Source organism: Ambystoma mexicanum, chromosome 4p (genome assembly GCF_040938575.1).
Source record: "Ambystoma mexicanum isolate Mex_15411 chromosome 4p, UKY_AmexF1_1, whole genome shotgun sequence".
Lineage (NCBI taxonomy): Eukaryota > Metazoa > Chordata > Amphibia > Caudata > Ambystomatidae > Ambystoma > Ambystoma mexicanum.
The window spans coordinates 1062013287-1062032040 of record NC_090927.1 but is presented as its reverse complement, the minus strand read 5'-3'; the positions used below and the strand labels follow the sequence as shown (position 1 = coordinate 1062032040).

At 45.4% G+C, this 18754-nt stretch overlaps 1 protein-coding gene across 4 annotated transcripts in view; it reads left to right on the top strand.

Moving 5' to 3' along the window:
- The window catches only part of KPNA5 (karyopherin subunit alpha 5), a 594400-nt gene that overhangs the window by 373532 nt on the left and 202114 nt on the right, over positions 1 to 18754 (top strand). For all 4 annotated transcript variants that reach the window (XM_069606642.1, XM_069606645.1, XM_069606643.1 and 1 more), the window contains 2 exons: positions 14643 to 14806; positions 16600 to 16678. In XM_069606642.1, coding sequence (XP_069462743.1) covers positions 14643 to 14806; positions 16600 to 16678 — 243 coding nt within the window. The remainder of the gene's footprint in view (positions 1 to 14642; positions 14807 to 16599; positions 16679 to 18754) is intronic.

Sequence of the window (18754 nt, the reverse complement as noted above, 5' to 3'; positions counted from 1 at the left end):
GATCCTTATCAGGCTTTGGAATAAGGACCTTGACTCAGCCTTTAATCGTCGATCCGTCTTGCTCGGCATCCAATCGTCAGCTCCAGATGTGATGCCAGGCGTCATATATGTACCTCGTCACTACGCCCCACACCTCAGTTCCTTTTTTCCACGTGTTAAAATGCTGCTTGGGAACACAGGTTGAGTCTTCGACTCATTCGATGTATTTGTCAGAAAACTTTTTTAGAATTCCTCGACGCAAGATGACGGTCGCTCGGGTTTCGGGTTTGAAGCGATGTACTGACTGCAGCACCAATATGTCCATCACTGACCCACACGTGTCTCTGATGCCTCGGCAAGGGTCATGGTTCGGAAGGATGTCCGTTGTGTGCCAAGATGCAACCGAAATCCCTTCGCGATCGAGCAGCTAAACTCACTCTTGGTTGGCCGTCCTCTAAATCACTGGCACGGTTGATGGTTCAGTCGTCAGAGGCCAAAACCAAGGGGCATACCCCTGAGAGAGAACATCGGCAGAAGAAAAACGGTGCCACTCGAGGAGCCATTCATCCTCGTCCCGAAAGAAGAGGCATCTCTATCACTGTCGGGACTCCGATTCGTCTATGGAAAGAGGTAAGCCATCGGCGGGGCCTACCACCCGCCAAGAATGGGAGGATTTTAAGACCTCTATGCTTGATATGTTCAAGAAGCATGCTTCAGGCAGCGCAGTTAACCCCCACGAAGGAGGCCTTGGAGCCAAGAGTGGCGCTCGGCATTTCCAACCCCTCTCGTACCCCAGTACTGACTCCATTGGCGCTGATAAATCCTTAGACATCGAAGGAGGTCCTATGGAAGGCGGATCAACCCTGTGCATCCAAAGATGTCAATGCTACAGTGTCTCAACACTGATCGACACCGACAACCTCCCTATCGGTGCTGAAAAATAAGCCATGAACGTCGACGGTTGTTCACAAAACGTTGACTCTGCATTCCCGGTATGAATTTTTCAATACCATGTCAGTTATCTTTGGCGTTGATGACTTGGAGGACCATGGTGATGTCGAACCCATTTACATGGGCATTGGAGGTGTCGATTATTTTGAGGACCACAGTTGGCTCTTAGAGCTAGCTCAAGGCCTCCATGTCGCCAGTGGTCTGGACACCTCTCCAACCTAACATTTCAACAGTCCCAGCCCTATACCCGTATACTGTCAAAGTTCAGTAGAGGGTAATGGGTACCCTAGGATTGCAGTCCTCAATGGTGCTGGTGCTGGGGTATGACCTCACTGATATCCTGGATGAAAGTCTGGCGACAGAGCGCAATATGCCTTTAAACCAGCAGTATTCAAACTGTTTGTCTCGACCCCCTGGGCGGCTGTGGCCTGATATCTAGAGGGCTTTGTACCCACAGTCTGAAAAAAATATATATATTATTTTTTTCAGTCTAGACTAGCGCGTAGATCAGTGTTATTCAAACTGTGGGGTGCGCCCCCCCCTAGTGGAGCGTGGTGCCATATCTGGGGGGGGGCGCTCCTCTCACAGGTTGAACTACAATTAGCTGCTCAGTGGCCTCTGCATAAGGTGCGACTTTCACTGAATAAACACAGCATGAAAGCACTCCCATGCTGTGTATATTTTTCTGTCGGCATCTATGAAAGGAAGACGATGTCACCACTGACGTCTCTCCATGCCCTGGATGTCTGACACTCCCGGCCAAGAGGACAGAAAAAAGCATGGACAGGAGGAAACACAGCCACAGCTGAAGGGCATGTGGTTGGAAAAGAGAGAGAGAAAGGCACAGAATGGGGAGCAGGTTAGGAGGGGGGGGGCAGACAAAGGACGAAACAAGATGGCTAGTTTACAGGACCGGAAGTGGAAGAATGGGAGCCAGAGGAAAAAGGCAGAACAGGAGAGAAAAAAAGGCTGCATGATAACAGGAGGGAAGGACACAATTCGGGAGTAGAACGGAAAAAACAGGATTGAAAAAAGTGCTACAAGAGACGTGAGATTGAAAAATAAATAGCTCTCCGAATCAGCTGACATAGCCTCTTCTTTCAGAAGAACACAAACTTATACTTGGTAAAGGAGAGGGTGGGACAGGATAGGAGGGAGAGACATGATGGCAGAGAGGATGACCGGGAAGGACAGCATATGACGGGGACAGACTAGGAGGAAGACAGAGACAGACTATGCCAGGGAGTGACAGACAAGTACAGAGGTACTAACTGGGGTAGAATAAGAGGGAGGCATCAAACAGGAAGGACAGACAAAATAAGAAAATAGCAGGGAGCGACACAGAGTTGGGGAGAGACTGAATGCTATGGACAGATTAGGAGAGGATAGAATGGAGACACAAAAAAGGAGGCAGAGGCAGACTAGGAAGGAGAGACAGAATAAGAGGAAGAAACTAAACAAGATGAATAGACAGACTAGGAATAAGAGACAGAATAAGAGGAAATCACAAAACACAAGGGAGAGACATATTAGTACAGAAGAAGAAAGAGGGAGACAAAACAGGAGAGTAAGACAGACCAGGACAGGTTTGGAGGAGGGAGAGGCAGACTAGAAGGGAGATACAAAATAGGACAGAGTAGGAGGGAGAGAAAAACTATGAGGAAGAGCGACTAGAATAGAATTGGAATGAGACACATACTCTGACAGATTAGGGTGGAGGGAAAGAGTAGGAGGAAGATGCACAATAGGTGAGAGATACAGAAAGACAGAATTACAGGTACGGATACAGATACGAATGAGGACAGAAGTAAAGGGAGACACAAAACAGGATGGAGAGACAGAATAGAAGGGAGAGACAGGATCAGATGCAGAGACAGAATGATAGATGCACAAGAGAGCAATACATCACAGGAGGGAGAAACAGACTAGAAGAGAGAGAGAATAGGAGGCAGAACCGGAATGTGATGGACACAATAAGAGGGAGACACAGAACGAGAGAAATAGGAGAGAAAGACAGATTAAGACACAAAAGGAAGGAGAACTAGAATAGAGTGGGGAGAGAGAATCACCGTGAGGGACTGAATAGGTGAGAGAGACAAAAGGTTAGTTGGGAGAGAGATGGTCAGAAAAGGAAAGGCAAGGGGATATAGATTGAGAGGGAGAGTGTAAGAGTTGAAGACAGGACAGGAGGGAGAACTGGAAGGATGGGTGAAAGAGGAAAGAAGATTGAGAGAGAGTATGGAAATGATGCAGAAAAGGTGGGAACCGGTAACATAAGAGAGTACAGGTGTGCTCTAAAATGCAGCCTTTTAACCCATTATTTTAAACAATTTACTGGTGGGAGAACCCCCCGAATTCCCCTTGATTGGTTCGGGATCACTTGCTACGCTCGGTCGCTATTGCATATCTGGGGGAAATATTTATGCCCCTCCACTTAAAAAATCCACCAGCTGCCACTGGCCTTGGGACTGTGCTGAGAACAGGGTGAGGGGAACACAGCGACTGTGCTGGGAGCAGGATGGGGGGAGCCATGGGATAGTGGTGAGATCAGGATGGGGATAGCCCAGGGAATGGGCTAGCAGTGGGAGGATGGAGTCCAGAGACTGTGATGGGAGCAGGTGGGGGAGCCCAGGGACTATAATTAGAGCAGGGTGCAGCGACGACACGTGATAGTTCATAGCCATTTGGACTTACTGTCCATTTGCATTTTTGGGGAGTCCCGACCTGCTCACATTTTGCTGAGGGGAGCTCAGGCCAAAAAATGTTGAAGACCATTGCTTTAAACCCTGCCATTGCTGATCCTCTAACAGCGTTATGGCAGCATCCATGTGCTATTCCCCCATTCAGCTCCACCATTTCCGGGAAGTAAAGGACGGCTAGAGGAGACCCTTTATTCCTCTCCTCTCACCCTTCCCCAGAGGGGCTTGTTATGCAGACTGCCACAGTCTCATCTAGACCATCTTCTTCCACTTCACCTCCCGACAGGGAAGAGAAAAAGGTTGATGCCTTGACCAAGTAGGCATTCACGTCGGGCAGTATGGGCCTTAAAGCTACCAATGTGGCAAGCAATTTTGCCAAGTACTATTTTGGTCTTTGGACAGCAGTGGAGAATGCTGCATAGTACATCCCCGATGGGGAAATGCATGAGGGATTCCTACAGCTGACGGAGGATGGGAAGGAGGTGACAAGATAGCCGTTGCGAATAGGCCTGGACATCGCCAACTGTGTGGGCCGTTTTATGGCTTCAGCAGTAATGCTGAGGTGGCAAGCTTACTTAGAAACCTCTGTTTTTTCTCCTACTGTCCTTTGAGAGTGATTCTTTAGAGAAATTTAAAGAACCCAAAATCACTGCTAAATCATTCGGCCTAGCTGTGCAGCTGGCCAAACCTGCCTTCAGATCCGCCTCTAATGCACGGGGCTACAGGCAGTCTGCTCCCTATGGCAGGACAGTGCAGCTCCCACCAGCTAGGCAAGTGCAGAAGCGTTCCTCGTGCTCCGGAAGGGGCAGAAGGGCTTCTAAATGCCAACAAGCAGCATCAGCGACAGGCACAACCCATCCTCATAAACTACTTTGTTTTCCCCTCTCACAACATACCGGTTGGTGGACGGAGCATTTGCTCCAGTGGCAGGGAATTACTTATGATGCCTCGGCTCTTCAGCTCATTTAGTGGGGTTATAGTCTGCCATTTTGAAGAAAACCTCTGGACAAACCCCCACCACCTCCAATCCAACCGAGACAGAAGCTCCGGGAAGAATTGCAAGCCCTGTTATTGAGGGGTGCCATGGAAGAGATACCTCCTGAGCAGAGAGGATCGGCTTGGTATTCCCAGTATTTCCTGGTACCCAAAAAGGGAGGAGGTCTCCATCCCATTCTGGACCTCAGGGCCTTGAACAAGTTCTGAGGAAAGACAAATTCAGGATGGTGACGTTGAAAGAAATTCTCCACACTCTTGAACTACAGAACTGGCTGGTTTCTACAGGACGCTTATTTCCATGTGCCTATCCATCAAAAGCACAGGAAGTTCTTAAGGTTCACCATAGGGGACAAGCACTATCAGTTCAAGGTGCTTCCCTTTGGTCTGACCTCCGCCCCAAAGGCCTTCACCAAGCTCATGGCGGTAGTCACGGCTCACCTCAGGAGTTCCGGAGTCCATGTATTTCCGTACCTGGACGACTGGCTGAACCAAGAGAATTCAGCGGTGCAGGTCTTGTCCCATTTGGAGGACACCTGCTTGCTGCTACACAGGCTGGACTTCTCCCTGAATTTAAAGAAGTGCCAAGTGACACATTGGGCCCCCCATAACCCTCTTCGATCCACCCTTTCACATTTTCACTCCCTAGCCCCAAGCACAAAGAACGTATATTTTAAAACACTTGAACGTGTGAGGGCCTGGAAGTATCGAACATGTGAGCCACTTTGTTGTTGATTTTGTAATTGGGTGAATGTTCTGGAAACCCTCAAACATGTGATAATTTTCTGTCCGGCAATCAGGTCTCTAAGAACCTTGCATTTTAGTGGTTTCTTGTCAGCATACCCAATAAAAACGAGGGATACGTTTTGGGATTGCTTGATGCAAGGAGAAAGTGTTTCTTGAATTTTATCTTTATGTAGATTCCTTAATGATTTTTTAAATGTTTTTTGATGTATTGATTATTTACAATCTTAGTGTAGTCCTTGTATTGTTCTCAATTGTATTTTATTGATATGCTGTATTATCTTGTGAAAGGTGTGTTTTTCAAAACCATATCACAAATAAATAAATAAATATTTTACAACAAAAATGTGGCGAAAGGTCATTAAGCAAAACGGCACGAGGAAAGTGCACACGAGTCGAAATACAAACGTAATAAGATTTATAATAAGTTCAGCCCAAGCGTCCCCACCATTTTTTGTACATACTTTTGTGCAAGTCTTTCTTTTTTACAAAGTAAATTGTAAGCAGTTTAAACACCTCTTCTTGACTTCACATGCAGTGCTATTCTTCAGAAGTAGCCCTTTTCACTTTCTCTCCCCTGGAGCCACTGTTATACTTGGCAGGCATCCCTCCATTCATACGTTGTTGGTTTGAGGAAAGCTAAGAACGGTGTGGAAATGCTGTTTCTTAAAAGAAAATTTCAAACAAATTCTCAATCATCAATTCGATCTACACACCAGGCAATTGCCAGGCAATCTTGCAGTTCATTCCACAAAAGGGAAGACTGCCGCTGAATCCTAGTACGACATGTCCCACGTGGAAATGAGTTATGAGGAAGACAGTTCACACTTCCTGACAGAATTACTGCTTTGATTCCAATTCCAGACCAGAAACCCAAGCGAAAGCAACATGCACAGAAAAACCTTTTACGTGAATTCACATTCCCCTAGATCCTTTAACCCTTTGTTTTTTCGTTTAGGCTATTAGGTGGTGCTAAAGTAAACTATTGCATTAGAGTACAGATAGGGAGACATGGCATACGAGGAGGGACACAAAGCTTGTAGGTGTTGTTTCGTTATTTGCCCACCAATTGACTGCCCATGGTCGGTCATACTAATCCCCATGGCCATTCCCACCCAGTTCCTGCCCCTCCCCGGCCAAAACACCTCATCATGGGAACTCTAAGCTTGCTTTCCTCAAGCTTTACCATCAAACTCTGCCCTCCAGGAGCCTGTCAGTGTTTTCTCAAAGGAGTCTTATCAGAGTTAATTGCTTAATTGGAATTGTAAACCTGTTACTGGCGTAATAAAAATGTCTTATCAGGTCTGCCTTCAACCACTCGATTTATAATCACTCTGCCTGCTCTTCACTGAAGTCTGGTTAAAGATAAGCATTGGCAAAGCCAACAGTTTTGGCTTGTGCAAAAGTATTAAGCATTTGCCAGGCACTTGCACCATTTTTCACCCGCTACCATCAATAGCCAGTTAATACCACTACGGCAGTGCCTGCCAAGTGCTTTTCCCATGGCTCTCTCAGAAGACTGCTTTTGAGAAGAAAAAAACGGCAGGCACTTGATGCAAAATTTGATGCTAAGGCTTGATTAAAGCGTGCGCAAATAATTCCCCTGAGGAGGTGTTTTGGGCAGCGAGGGGCAAGAACAGGGAGGGAATGGCCAGAGGGATTAGTGTGGCAATGAGCGGGCACATAACCAAACAACACCTACAGGCTGTGTGTCCCTCCTCATATGACATTCCTTTCTACCTGTACTCTAATACAATAGTTTTGGCTTATAGGTGTCGCAAGTGAAACCTAATAGCCCAAACTAAAAATCATTAAAAGTAGAAAGTAATTTAAAATGTGTTTTTGTTGCTAAGTGAACACGTATTTAGTTTAGGAATGCAGATCAGCACGCCACATGTACTTTCCCTATCAAATTATAACCATGTGTCATGCCGGATTTGGTCTATGATGTTCTCCTACATGAGGGCGTGCATGCATTTTGATTTACCAATCCTTTTATTCACTTCAAATCAGTGCTTTGTATGTATTTGTTAGCGAGTGTAGACTCATTAGAATACACGTATTTCTGCAATAACCACAGGTCGCACCACAGCCCCTGGTGAGCGTCATGAGTTTACAGCTAAACATGTTGGGATATGAGACTGGATGAAGGACATTAACCTTCACCGTAATGCTCGAAAGATGGAACTCTCAGTCCCTCCTGCCCCAGTTATGAAAGCAGGAAACAGTTGTGTCATCTTTGGTTTTGATCAACCAATCGCTCAGATTGAGATTACCCATGAATCCCACTTCCTCCCTCACATGGTGTGGCAATGTCCCCTGCTTGCTTGAACATTTAGGGATTTGTGTGGAGGGGGCAGGAGGAAGTGGGTGATGTGTGGGAGAAATTCAGGGGCTGGGCTGAATAAACACGTGGGCTCCGAGGGTGCTAGAGGGAGTATCTCCCGGTACTTCCTGGTCTCTCCCACAACGCAGCATACATGGCTCCAGGGGAGCCGATTTATGAATTTCCCAGGGGGGGGCGGCAAATACAGGAAGTGACATCACTGGCAATTATAGGACCGTAAATTTGCATGTAGTCGCCAACTTGGTGCAACGGTGCGCGGGGGGTGGAGGCGCGCGCAGCGCAGAACAGTGGAAACATTGGCTAGCATGTACTGCATATACTAAAGTCAAGTAAGAAGGAGATTTAAGCCTTTGAGTTGCATTCCAGTAGGCCATCACTGCCCCTACTCCACCCCTCTATAATCATCCAGGTTGTAGTAGCCCTCAAAAGGCAGAGCAACACAACCAGGATGGGAGAAGGAAATGCCGTCTCATCCTGTGAGTGTGTCAAACGTCAGAGCAAAGACACTGCGTGTGCCTCCTACCTTGGAGCACAATCTCACTAATTTGGTGCAAATCTCGCAAGTGAGAGCATGGGAATCCCCTGCGTGTTGTGGGCTGCAGACCCCGGATCACATGCTTACTTCTTCAGTGTGAAACTCTGGCCAAGGCTCTTTGGGCAAGCATTCAGGATGGGTCTCAAACCTATAAACAGTGTGATATATTGAGTGGGGAATCTCACTCCTTAGAGCATAGTATCAACCGTTGCTGGTAATCTCACAACTGAATGTATAGTTTCACTTTTGGTCATCTCAGTGACCCCATGTATATTAATGGAGTCAGTCTCCCATCTGGGAAGACAATTATATTTCTGTTAAAACACTCAATTAATTGTCACTCCAGTTTTCTCGATCTATAGATCCATACCATATTCATTCAATGTGTGTGCAGGGGTGATAACTTGTGTCTGAGAGAGCTCATTCTTTCATTCAGGAGAGATAAAGGGGTAACAACCCGCTGTATGTGGGATCAGGCTCATTTTGCCCCATGGCCCCTCCAGGAGTGAGCAGGTTTTAAGACCCTGCTGATTCTGCTATCGGACAGTCTCGAGCCTTCTATCCCTTGCCCCATCACGGCTCCCAACATCCTGAGCGGCAGTTTATGGACAGCAGCCAGCTCCGGACATGCCTGTTGCCAATTGAATGTAGACAGATCTACTATTTAGACACTGGGAGAGAGCCATGAATCCACATTGGTGGTGATGAAGCACTCAACATACAGAACACAATGGTACAGTGTTGCAGTCCTGCTGAGAAATGACAATTCTGAACATGTGAGCAGTAGGCTGGATCAGTGCTGCCCCATAAAAGGTGTAGAAGCCTCTGTGAGAAGTGGCAATACTGTCACAACGGTGAGAAGTGTAGTATTTTCACATTAACTATGCTTAAGCACTTTGGGTTATTGAATAGTGCTGCTACATTCTGAGTAATTCCATCCCTTTAAATATATGAGCTCTTGTATAACCACGACAGTGTTGAGTTATTCTGATGCTGACAGACTTGCTCAATAGTTCTGGTTCTGTATTATTAAATGTACTTCAGATCTTTAGAGTATCTGAAGGATAGCTCAGGGGCAACGTGCTCGCCTTGGAAGCAAGACGGCACAGAGCAACACAGGTTCGATCCCTCGGTCCGCGCAACACAGGTTCGCTGCCTCGGTCCGCGCAACACAGGTTCGCTCCCTCAGTCCGCGCAACACAGGTTCGCTCCCTCAGTCCGCGCTTAGAAACCTCTGGGTAGTACATGCATTATAAATAACCAATTAAAATAAAAAGAAATACATCTGTTGAGAAGTGCTGGGGCCTTGTCAATAAGAGTGTAGCAGCTCAACTGAGAAGTGCTGATGTTGTCCCATCAAAAGTATAGCAGCCCCACTAAGATGAACTAGCATTGCCTCAACAAAAGCATAGTATTATCGCTGAGAAGATTCAACAATTATAGAAGCCCTGTTACAGCAGTACTATCCCATCAAGAGTATAGCGAGCTAACTGAGGAGTACCAGCATTGCCCCATTTCAAATATTGCAGCTCTACTAGAAAGTGCTGGCTCATACGCCTCCGCTCCCTGCCCATAGCATTCACCCTCACCACGTGCACACTCAGAGACATGCAAACAGTCTCATTTGCCCTCTCCCTGCCCCTGCGCTCTGCCCCCTCCCTCGCTTTGCATCTGTGCCTCCATTTCTAAAAATGGTTTTGGGTTGGGTGTACCTCTACATCTGTGCACCGCTCTTGCCAACAGGGGTGCACAGATGTACAAATACACCAAACCCAAAACGATTTTTAGAAATTGAGGGACAGACTTGTTTTGCATCTGTGCCTCCATTTCTAAAAATAGTTTTGGGTTGGGTATACTGATGTAGAAGTATACCCAACCCCAAACTATTTTTAGAAATGGAGGCACAGATGCAAAGCAAGAGCCTCTTGCTTTGTCCCACAATTTCTAAACCTCGTTTTTCCCCGGCTTTTACCCGGGTCGCCAGAGACAGACACAGTATGGATGGAACAAAGGGCCATCCATACTGCGTCTCTTCTCTCCGGCCTGGTGGGCTCAGCCCCGACTTTATTCTGCGGGGGGGGGGGGCGGGCCCCCGTACTCGGCGCCCCTGCATGGCTCATGCCACTACTACTTCTCCTTAAAGAAACCACACTCAGGATATAAGGCTGCCACCCCGCCGGTAATAGCTGCGTTGTTTGGCCCATATTAGGCTACCTTGAAGCTTACAGAGCTAGAATTCATTAGTGACAGCCTCACCTTTCCCGCGTTGACAGAAGGTACTGCGGGAACAGGAACAGATCCCGCCTGCTCTTCCTATGAAGCTCGGCGTGTGGGTCCAAGCGTGATTGCGCAATTCTGCCTAATTCAAGTTGGCAGGCCAGGCTTTCAGTGGCGCAGCACGTATTAAAATGTCTGACTAAACTATCTCTGTCCCTCAACGAAGGACTATGCTATTCCTAGATGTGAACTTCCCAGAGGAAGAAGTATTGCGCTGCCAACCTAACAGGGATAGTACAAGAGGAACCATTCCCTCCACTAAACTACAACCAACAACTCAAACAAAATGCAGCAACCTCACTGTTTATGCTTTAAATGGGAAAGTGCTTGCCGCGCAAAACTGAAGTCAAAGGGCAATCACTTTTAAACACACACATTCAATGTATAGATGTACAAAAGCACTCACATCAGTGTCGCGAAATGAATCACAACAGCGTTTGCAGAAGGGATTGTAATATTTAACCTACCACGTCTCAGTGTGCCTTAATGTGATTTCAACCAAGTTCACTTGTCAAAACTTCCAAGAAAAAAAGCGACAGCTCTGAGCTAAATGTAGACACGGGTCCTAGGGAACAACAACCGTCTACATTGTACACTGCGTCTACATTGGCAGTGATTGATGGTGGCACAGCGACAAAATCGTGAAACTTTGAGACTGATCACAAATAAAGAGCTCGGATTGTGAGTCTTCCAGACAAACACTTTTCCATTGAAAGCATAAACGGTGAGGCTGCTGCTTTTTTTCTGTTGTTAGTTCGCTGTTCCGATTCGCTTATCGCTTGATGTGCTTTGTAAACTGCACTGAAAATGGGGGTGTGTGGCTGGCTGACATACCCCGTAGCATACGTTGGCGGAGGCGAGATTTGGTGTGCTGTTACATACTGGGACCTACAGTGCTCCCTCCCCACCTGCTGCCTCATCCTGGCGTGATGCAGTTCGATGCGGTGCAAATGTCCCGGAAACCTTGCATTGTAGGGTTGAGGACCGGTCCTTCTACGACCACATTGATGTTTCGCCGATTTAGGGCAACTGTCTCATGTGTGAAGGTGCTGAAATCCTGGGAACCTGGTGGGGTATCCAAATGCCATGGAGCAAGTATTGTCCGGAGGGTCCTAACAGGTTACTATGCAAACATTGGTGCAGATTGATGAAACGGTGTGGAATTATATAAGGAACAACGCTTTGCCTTGCAACAAACAAACCCACACATTTTCACTTCCATAAATATAGATAGATTGGTCAATTTCGAGAAAATGTGCACACAGTGCAAGAGTTTAAACAGCTTTTGACAAATAAACGGATTACACTCATGATACACAGAACTGCATTGCAAACATTATCCAAACTTTATCAAAATACCTCCCACAACTCATACCAGGACCTAAGGTAATCATGGAACAATACAGATCCTAGAACCAACCATAAAACAACCACTCACTATTAACTACTAATCCCCCCTGCTCCTCTGCCGCACACCTCCCACGTACCACACACGCACCCATATAGGCCAGCCTTACTAAACACATCCGCCCCAATGAACAAACTGCCACAAATAACAAACAACCAGACACCGGACGTTGCCCCTCTGGACACAATAACCCCATTGCACACAATCAAAGCCACACCCAGAAAGCCAACCGGCACAGACACCAGTTTCTCCTCGTTCTGCCAGCCCCAACAGAGGAGCACAACCTCAATGCTATTCCTCTTCCCTCACTAACCTACCCCACCCACTTTCTTACAGAGCCACGTGAGCACCTGGAGACCATGCAAACTGCAGTGGTGCATGGTATAAATGAGCATTACATAGCAGCAAGGCCCCGGATATCTTTGACCATGTCTCCATAGATATCGCCCAAAAAGGAATTTGAGTTCCTCTGCCAGCATTGCATCTCTGAAGAAACACATTCCAAAATGTTTCAATGACAGAAAGACCTAAGGCCCAACACTCTGGAATAGGCTTGACACATCTAGTGGTTGAGGATCACAGAACATTCAGAAAACGGTTAGGAAAACGGTTGGACACAACTGTTTTAAAAAGCTTTCCATTTCTAGAACTGCAGTAGCTTTGGCTTACCAACCCTGACCTCCGCCAACTCTGAGATGCAAGAGCCCTTACCTAGATACCATTGTCATCCCTGATCTGGCTTAGTTCATGGGTTACCCAATACCTTCGATACATTGGGGTTGCCATGCATAGCTTAGAATATGTTATTGCATGATGAGTTGTTTGTAACCCTACTTTCAGCTCTGCACATTGGCTCCCATCCCGTTTTCTTTTTACCTAACTTTTTGAAAGCCGCCCCCACCCTCCAGCACCAAGAAACATCAGTCTCTGAATTGGGTGCTTAGCAAATCTTAAACCACTTTCTCCACTGCAGGGGGTGATGGGCATCAATAGGTGATTTTTATTTATTTATTGTGTTAGGAAGTGTAGATCCCGGAATTTCAGAATTATTGATGCTCCAGTAATTCTATTTGGTGGACCTTTTTCGATGAAAATAACAGTATGAAAAACCAGTATAGATACACTTTGCATCCAGGCCCACTTGACCTTTCACCCTTCATCCTTGCCATGGTACTTGCATGAGTGAGTAACCTACTTTCCTGCTTCTTTTACCGCCAGGTGCTTTTTCAAACTCCTTTCCATGCCAATTGAGGCTGATTGGGCTATTATGCGTACATCCTGCCGTAAGCCTTTCAAAATGTATTCAGATGTATTCAGATTCTATGTGAAAAAAGCAAACCCCACGCACGAAATAGAACACACGTTTTCGTAAATGAATGTTCTATTTTTATTTTTGCGCAAATGTATATTTCAAAGACAAGTGCATCTCTCTGTGCAATCTGAAATTATATCTGAATTTTTCAATGATCAGATTGTTGCTTGGTGGCGTTATATTGATGACATTTTTGTTTCATGGCAAGGGTCTGAGTTCAGTTGGGTTGGTTTTGTCAAAAGATTAACATCAACAGTGTTAATGTCCTCCCCCTCCAGCACTACCTGAAATGTCGCCTAGTACGATAGTCGCTTGTTTTGTTCCTCTCCTCCTCCCTCCTCCCCCCCCTCTCTGCACCTCGTGTCAACTCTCCGGCTCTACCAGAAATATCATCAGGCCTAGTATGGTAGTCGCCTGTCTGTCTCATCTCCTATCCACCCATCTCTCCTCCTTATCTTTGTCATACCTCTTGCACTATCTGAAATGTTGCCAGGAATAGTATGATAGTAATTTCACATTCTTCATGTCTCAAAGCCTTGTAGGAATGTCACTGTATTTTCCCTTGCTCCCTCACCTTGAAGCGCTTTGAAACACATTGTGTATAGGTGCTATACAAATAAACTATCAATCAATCATTGCAATCTCCGATTTCTTGCATCCCTCATTAGCATTTCCATTCTGCACCAGAGGCTGATTCCAGATGACTCCTCCTTTGGGTCATTAGCAGGTCATCATTTCTTTCAGCAAAAATGTCGAGTTCCAGCTACTGCTGAAATGGCCTGACTTGTAAATGGTGTCTTAATGTCCCATTCACATACAGTGCCTTCTCGTGACTGTGTCCTGTTTCTCTGTGTGCCTCTTGTGTTCACCAATTTGGTTGATTGGCAGCGACTTGATCTATCCTATCACTTAATCTGCTTCCCCAGGTTATGCTTAATGCAGGTCACGGCAGAGCAGATCATTCCTATGTGCAGACAACACAGCTTGTTTTCAGTTTTCATTGTCATTCCCCTCTATAGACGTCTGCTCAGGTGTGCATAGAAGAGATACACGAAATTGAGGTCATGCTTCTGAACTATGAAGGAATACTTTTTTGGAGATACAATGTACCCACTCTGGCACAGAATATAGATAACCATTCTGAAAAAGAGAAATGATAATTTTAAGAAAGCGTTGCAGGTTTTCACTTGTCCATACTGATTTCCTAGAAATCTGCCTACAGGATAAAGATGGTTGGCACATTACACGCTGTTGAAATTGTCTACCATTGTACCATTTCTTACGAGTGGGCAGACCTATTGGTTAAGAGGTATTCAATCAAGGCATGGCAAATCAGTGTTGTGTACATGCGCATGTTTTGTTTCAGCCTCCCTTTCTTTTTCATACACTTTCTGCAGGTTTCTCCATGTTTGACGATGCTTTCAAGGCTGCTGTTTATCGATGACCCGGATGCATTAGCGGATGCCTGTTGGGCACTCTCCTACCTATCGGATGGCCCCAATGTTAAAATACAAGTTGTGATTAATGCTGGAGTGTGTAGAAGATTGGTGGAACTTTTGATGTAAGCACTGATTTCTTCATTATTGGGCGCTAGTGTAGGGGCCGAGCAACTCTTTACCCACAAAAATCAATATGGCTGGATATGTATGAGACAGCCTTATCACCATTGACCTGCGTGAAGAGCGTGTCCTAATTGGTAATAGTTCAACATTTTAAGGCGGTATGCCTTCAATCCAGGTGACCACTCCGGAGATCATCTTCGTTTACAACAATGTTTGATTTTTGTGAAACATCTTAGTAAAATGTTTGGTACTAAGACATTTGCATCCTTACCACATCTTCATTGTGTACGAAATTTGCTCCACCTGCTCCTCCTCACCCTTGGCCAGTAATTCACAATGCTACTCCATTTACACCCGAGACTTCTTGAAAAGTGTACAGGCATAACTGGCAATTTTAGGGACATCTGAGGGCCACTTTTTAAATATAAAATGCAACACATTGCATTCGAATGTATAAGTATACATTTACATCTATTTAAGTGGCAGAATCTGCATACTGACACATTGAGAATTAGCATAAGAGGGAAGAGTGCATGTAGATGTCTGAGGAAAGTAAAAGAGAGTAGGGAAAGGTGTGAGTATTAAAAAAGTTATAGGATGGGGGATTCCAGTATTTATGGGGATTACTAGAAAAATGAAGGAAATCAATGGGTTTTATTTGAGTTCGTGTAGTTTCCTGACACTTATTTTTAGTTCATTTTATTTTTTAACAACATGTTCATAGCATGTGTTTCTGTGGCACTACCAACCCCTTAGGCCACAAGAGAGTCAATTGGTTAATGTTTGCCAGTTGCATTTTCTTCCAGATAACGTCTGCCAGAGGTAGATCCATCTCCTGCCCTTCGGATCTCAAGGACTCTGTGACCCCTTTGATTAGTAAGACTCTTGTAGGGATTGCTTCCTGTATGAGCCCCTAAGAATCCATTGAGTGGAAAAAGCTAGGGAGCGACTGATTCCTTCATGGCCCCAGGTTCCATGAGCCAGAAGACCCCAGGACAAAGCAGCTTCTTTGATATTCCTGTGTGCCTTTTCTGTAGGAAGACTTATGGGGAAGAAGGATGCCTTGCTCCAGCAATTCACTTCAGCAGTGCGAGGCTACAGCATACTGTCCCTTGTTCCCAAAATGACAACTATCTTGCATTTTTATACATTCTTTTGAACATGAATCACATCTGATCTGCTGTTTCCACTTATCTACTTGGAGCCAACATTAGGCAGTGCATCTGTTTTCACAGATTTTTCTCAGTCTCTGCGTTAGATTAAAATTAAGATAAATGCTGATTTCATGAAAACAATTGAGCTAATAAAATAACGTAAAGCACCATTTGACAATGGTTTTGGTTGGTATCTGGTCATTGCATCGACAACCAAAGCATCAACAGCCATACCATCTATAAAAAAAAAGCATCTAATGCATTTTTTAGATGGTTAAGGGTTTAGTTTAATAAAAATGGGTTTTAAAGGTTAAAAAAGGGGGGTGGGGAGGACCCCCCATTAAAAAATAAAAATGAAAAAAATGCATTAGATGCTTTTTTTTAGATGCTTTTGCTGTCGATTGAATGACTATAAACCTTGTCGGTTACCTACCTGAACTCTTTAGTCACTGCCTATGCTCTGACTAGTACTTATAAGGGGCACCCATCAAAAGATGTCATGAAAACCTTAAGCTTTGCCGAACCGGAAATAGAATTCTGCAATGAAACAACCTTTACTATGCTCTGTTAGAAATGCGTATAGTGTTCATTGCTTACGATAATCACTGAATTCATAGTAATCTAATTTGTTTTTCCAGGCATTCTGACTACAAGGTGGTATCGCCAGCCTTAAGAGCTGTGGGCAATATAGTAACAGGCGATGACGTTCAAACACAGGTAAACATACTTACACCATTTTTAAATAGTGTTTTAGTTTGAACAGTTAATTTGTGCTTGAGCTCAATTGGTGTTTTATGGAATCTCTAAATTCTGTCTGCACTTGCTATCGTACTTACAACCAAGATCAATTATCAAAGATGATCACTAGTGCAGTGGATAAAAAAAATGCAAGAAAAAAACCCTCTGTCACATAATGGGACCGCAGGATAGGACATTTCAGCAAAGCCCTGCATGTGACAGTAGCCATTACTGGAAGCCCCCCTCTAATTCAGAGCCACAGAGCAAAGCACTATGGGTACGCAGCCATTACATGAAAAGATTACATTATGGCTTATCAGGCAGCACTAGGTTATGATTAATCAGCCCAATACTGAGGTCTCAAGGATGCAACAAGTACAATAGCATTTCCCCCATGGAGCATCAACGTGGTGTAGTGGAAATCCTTGTGATTTTTGGGCTGGCCATGTTCGTCAACAACCATGCATACAACCATGAATATCATTCTAGATTTTCAAAAATGCAAGAAAAAACGCTCTACCATATAATGTGGGAGTACAATAACCCATTTCAGTTAAAAAGCAGCATGCCACTTCTCCACCTTGTAGCTATCCCTCGAGGTTCAGCGTTAGTTCATATCCTCATAGCAAAGCACTATGGTTATGTAGCCACTAACAGTACCACCCAGCGTTGCACGGGTCTGTAGCTGACATGCGCGTGGAGGTCTGCTATAGCCTTGTGTACGTTTTATTGCGTCATAACTTCCAGTTTTTGAAAAATTACAAAATCGGCACTCTCTCAAAATTGCCTATACTGTTAGCACAGGGCCGGACCCCGCTCCACCCCTGTGCATGGCGAATGGGTGGGGTTGGTCAAATGTCACTTTGCCAGTACGCCCCAGATTGGTATGCCGACCTTGTGTCCTAACTTTCTATTATTGCAAAAGTCGCTAAATCGTCAATCTCCCGAAATCGCCTATACTGGCGCACAGGGTCGGACCCCGCCCTGTGCAGGGTGAATGGGTGGGGTTGGTCAAATTTCACAATCGCCAGTAGGCCCCAGACTGGTATGCCGACCGTGGGCCAACATTTCAGCCCACCAACTTTTATGGGGCTGGAGCCAACCCCGAACCTACAAACACACTTTCACAAATATATATATAGATAGATTAATCAAAAGGCTTGTGTTAGCACCATCCCAATGACATGAATCTCATATGAAGCAAAAATCCAGGTCCTAAAATTCCTCTGCCTAGTTAATAAATTTGATGTGCACAGAGCTTTTCCGATGAAGGAAGTCCTGGTGGCCGAGTGGCCTCTCCTGGTAGGCCATTTGTTTAGTCACCATCATATCCTAGACACTTTTGCTGGTGCTAAATGCTTTTTGTAATCTGATTCCACGGAGGCTTCCAGAGAAGTTGGGAGAGCTTGGTTCTGCCTCACCTCCTGCCATCCAAGGCAGTCTCGTTTCTCTTGTTGCCAAGTCGATGTTCACTCGTGTTTGAGGGCTTGCCTCCTGAGCTTTGTAGTTAGCCCTTGAGCTGGCTACCATCTAACCCCCTTGATGCTGCACTACATGCCCATTCCTCCTCCCACTTCTCTCAGACAAAAGACAGGCTTGTGTTGTCTTTCTCTCAGACAAGTACTGTCCATATGCCTCCAAGGGACTTCCCATTGGACTCCTTCCTTGGTTCTTGCTTCTTCCCTCCTGCAAAACTGTTCCTTTCTCCTTGTCACTTCTCCACCTACCTCACTCTAGATGTTTTATCTAATTTCCTTCACTTCTTCTCCCCTTTCCCTTCCTTCTTGCTGTCCAACCTCCTCTGCTACCTCACCTCTGCCTTGATGTTCACCTCCACCAATGTCTTCTACTCCCTCCCATCTTCCATTTCCACCTGCACTTTCAACCAGCTACTCCTTCAATTTCTTTTGCACCTCCACCTTCCCAAGCACCTTTACTTCCTTTTTCATCTCCACCTTTTCACCATTCAGCTACATCAAATGCCCATGCTTACGATTTCTCTCCCTGGTTTATAGACATGTCCCCTCACCTGGGATTGGCTTTAGCCTAATGCGT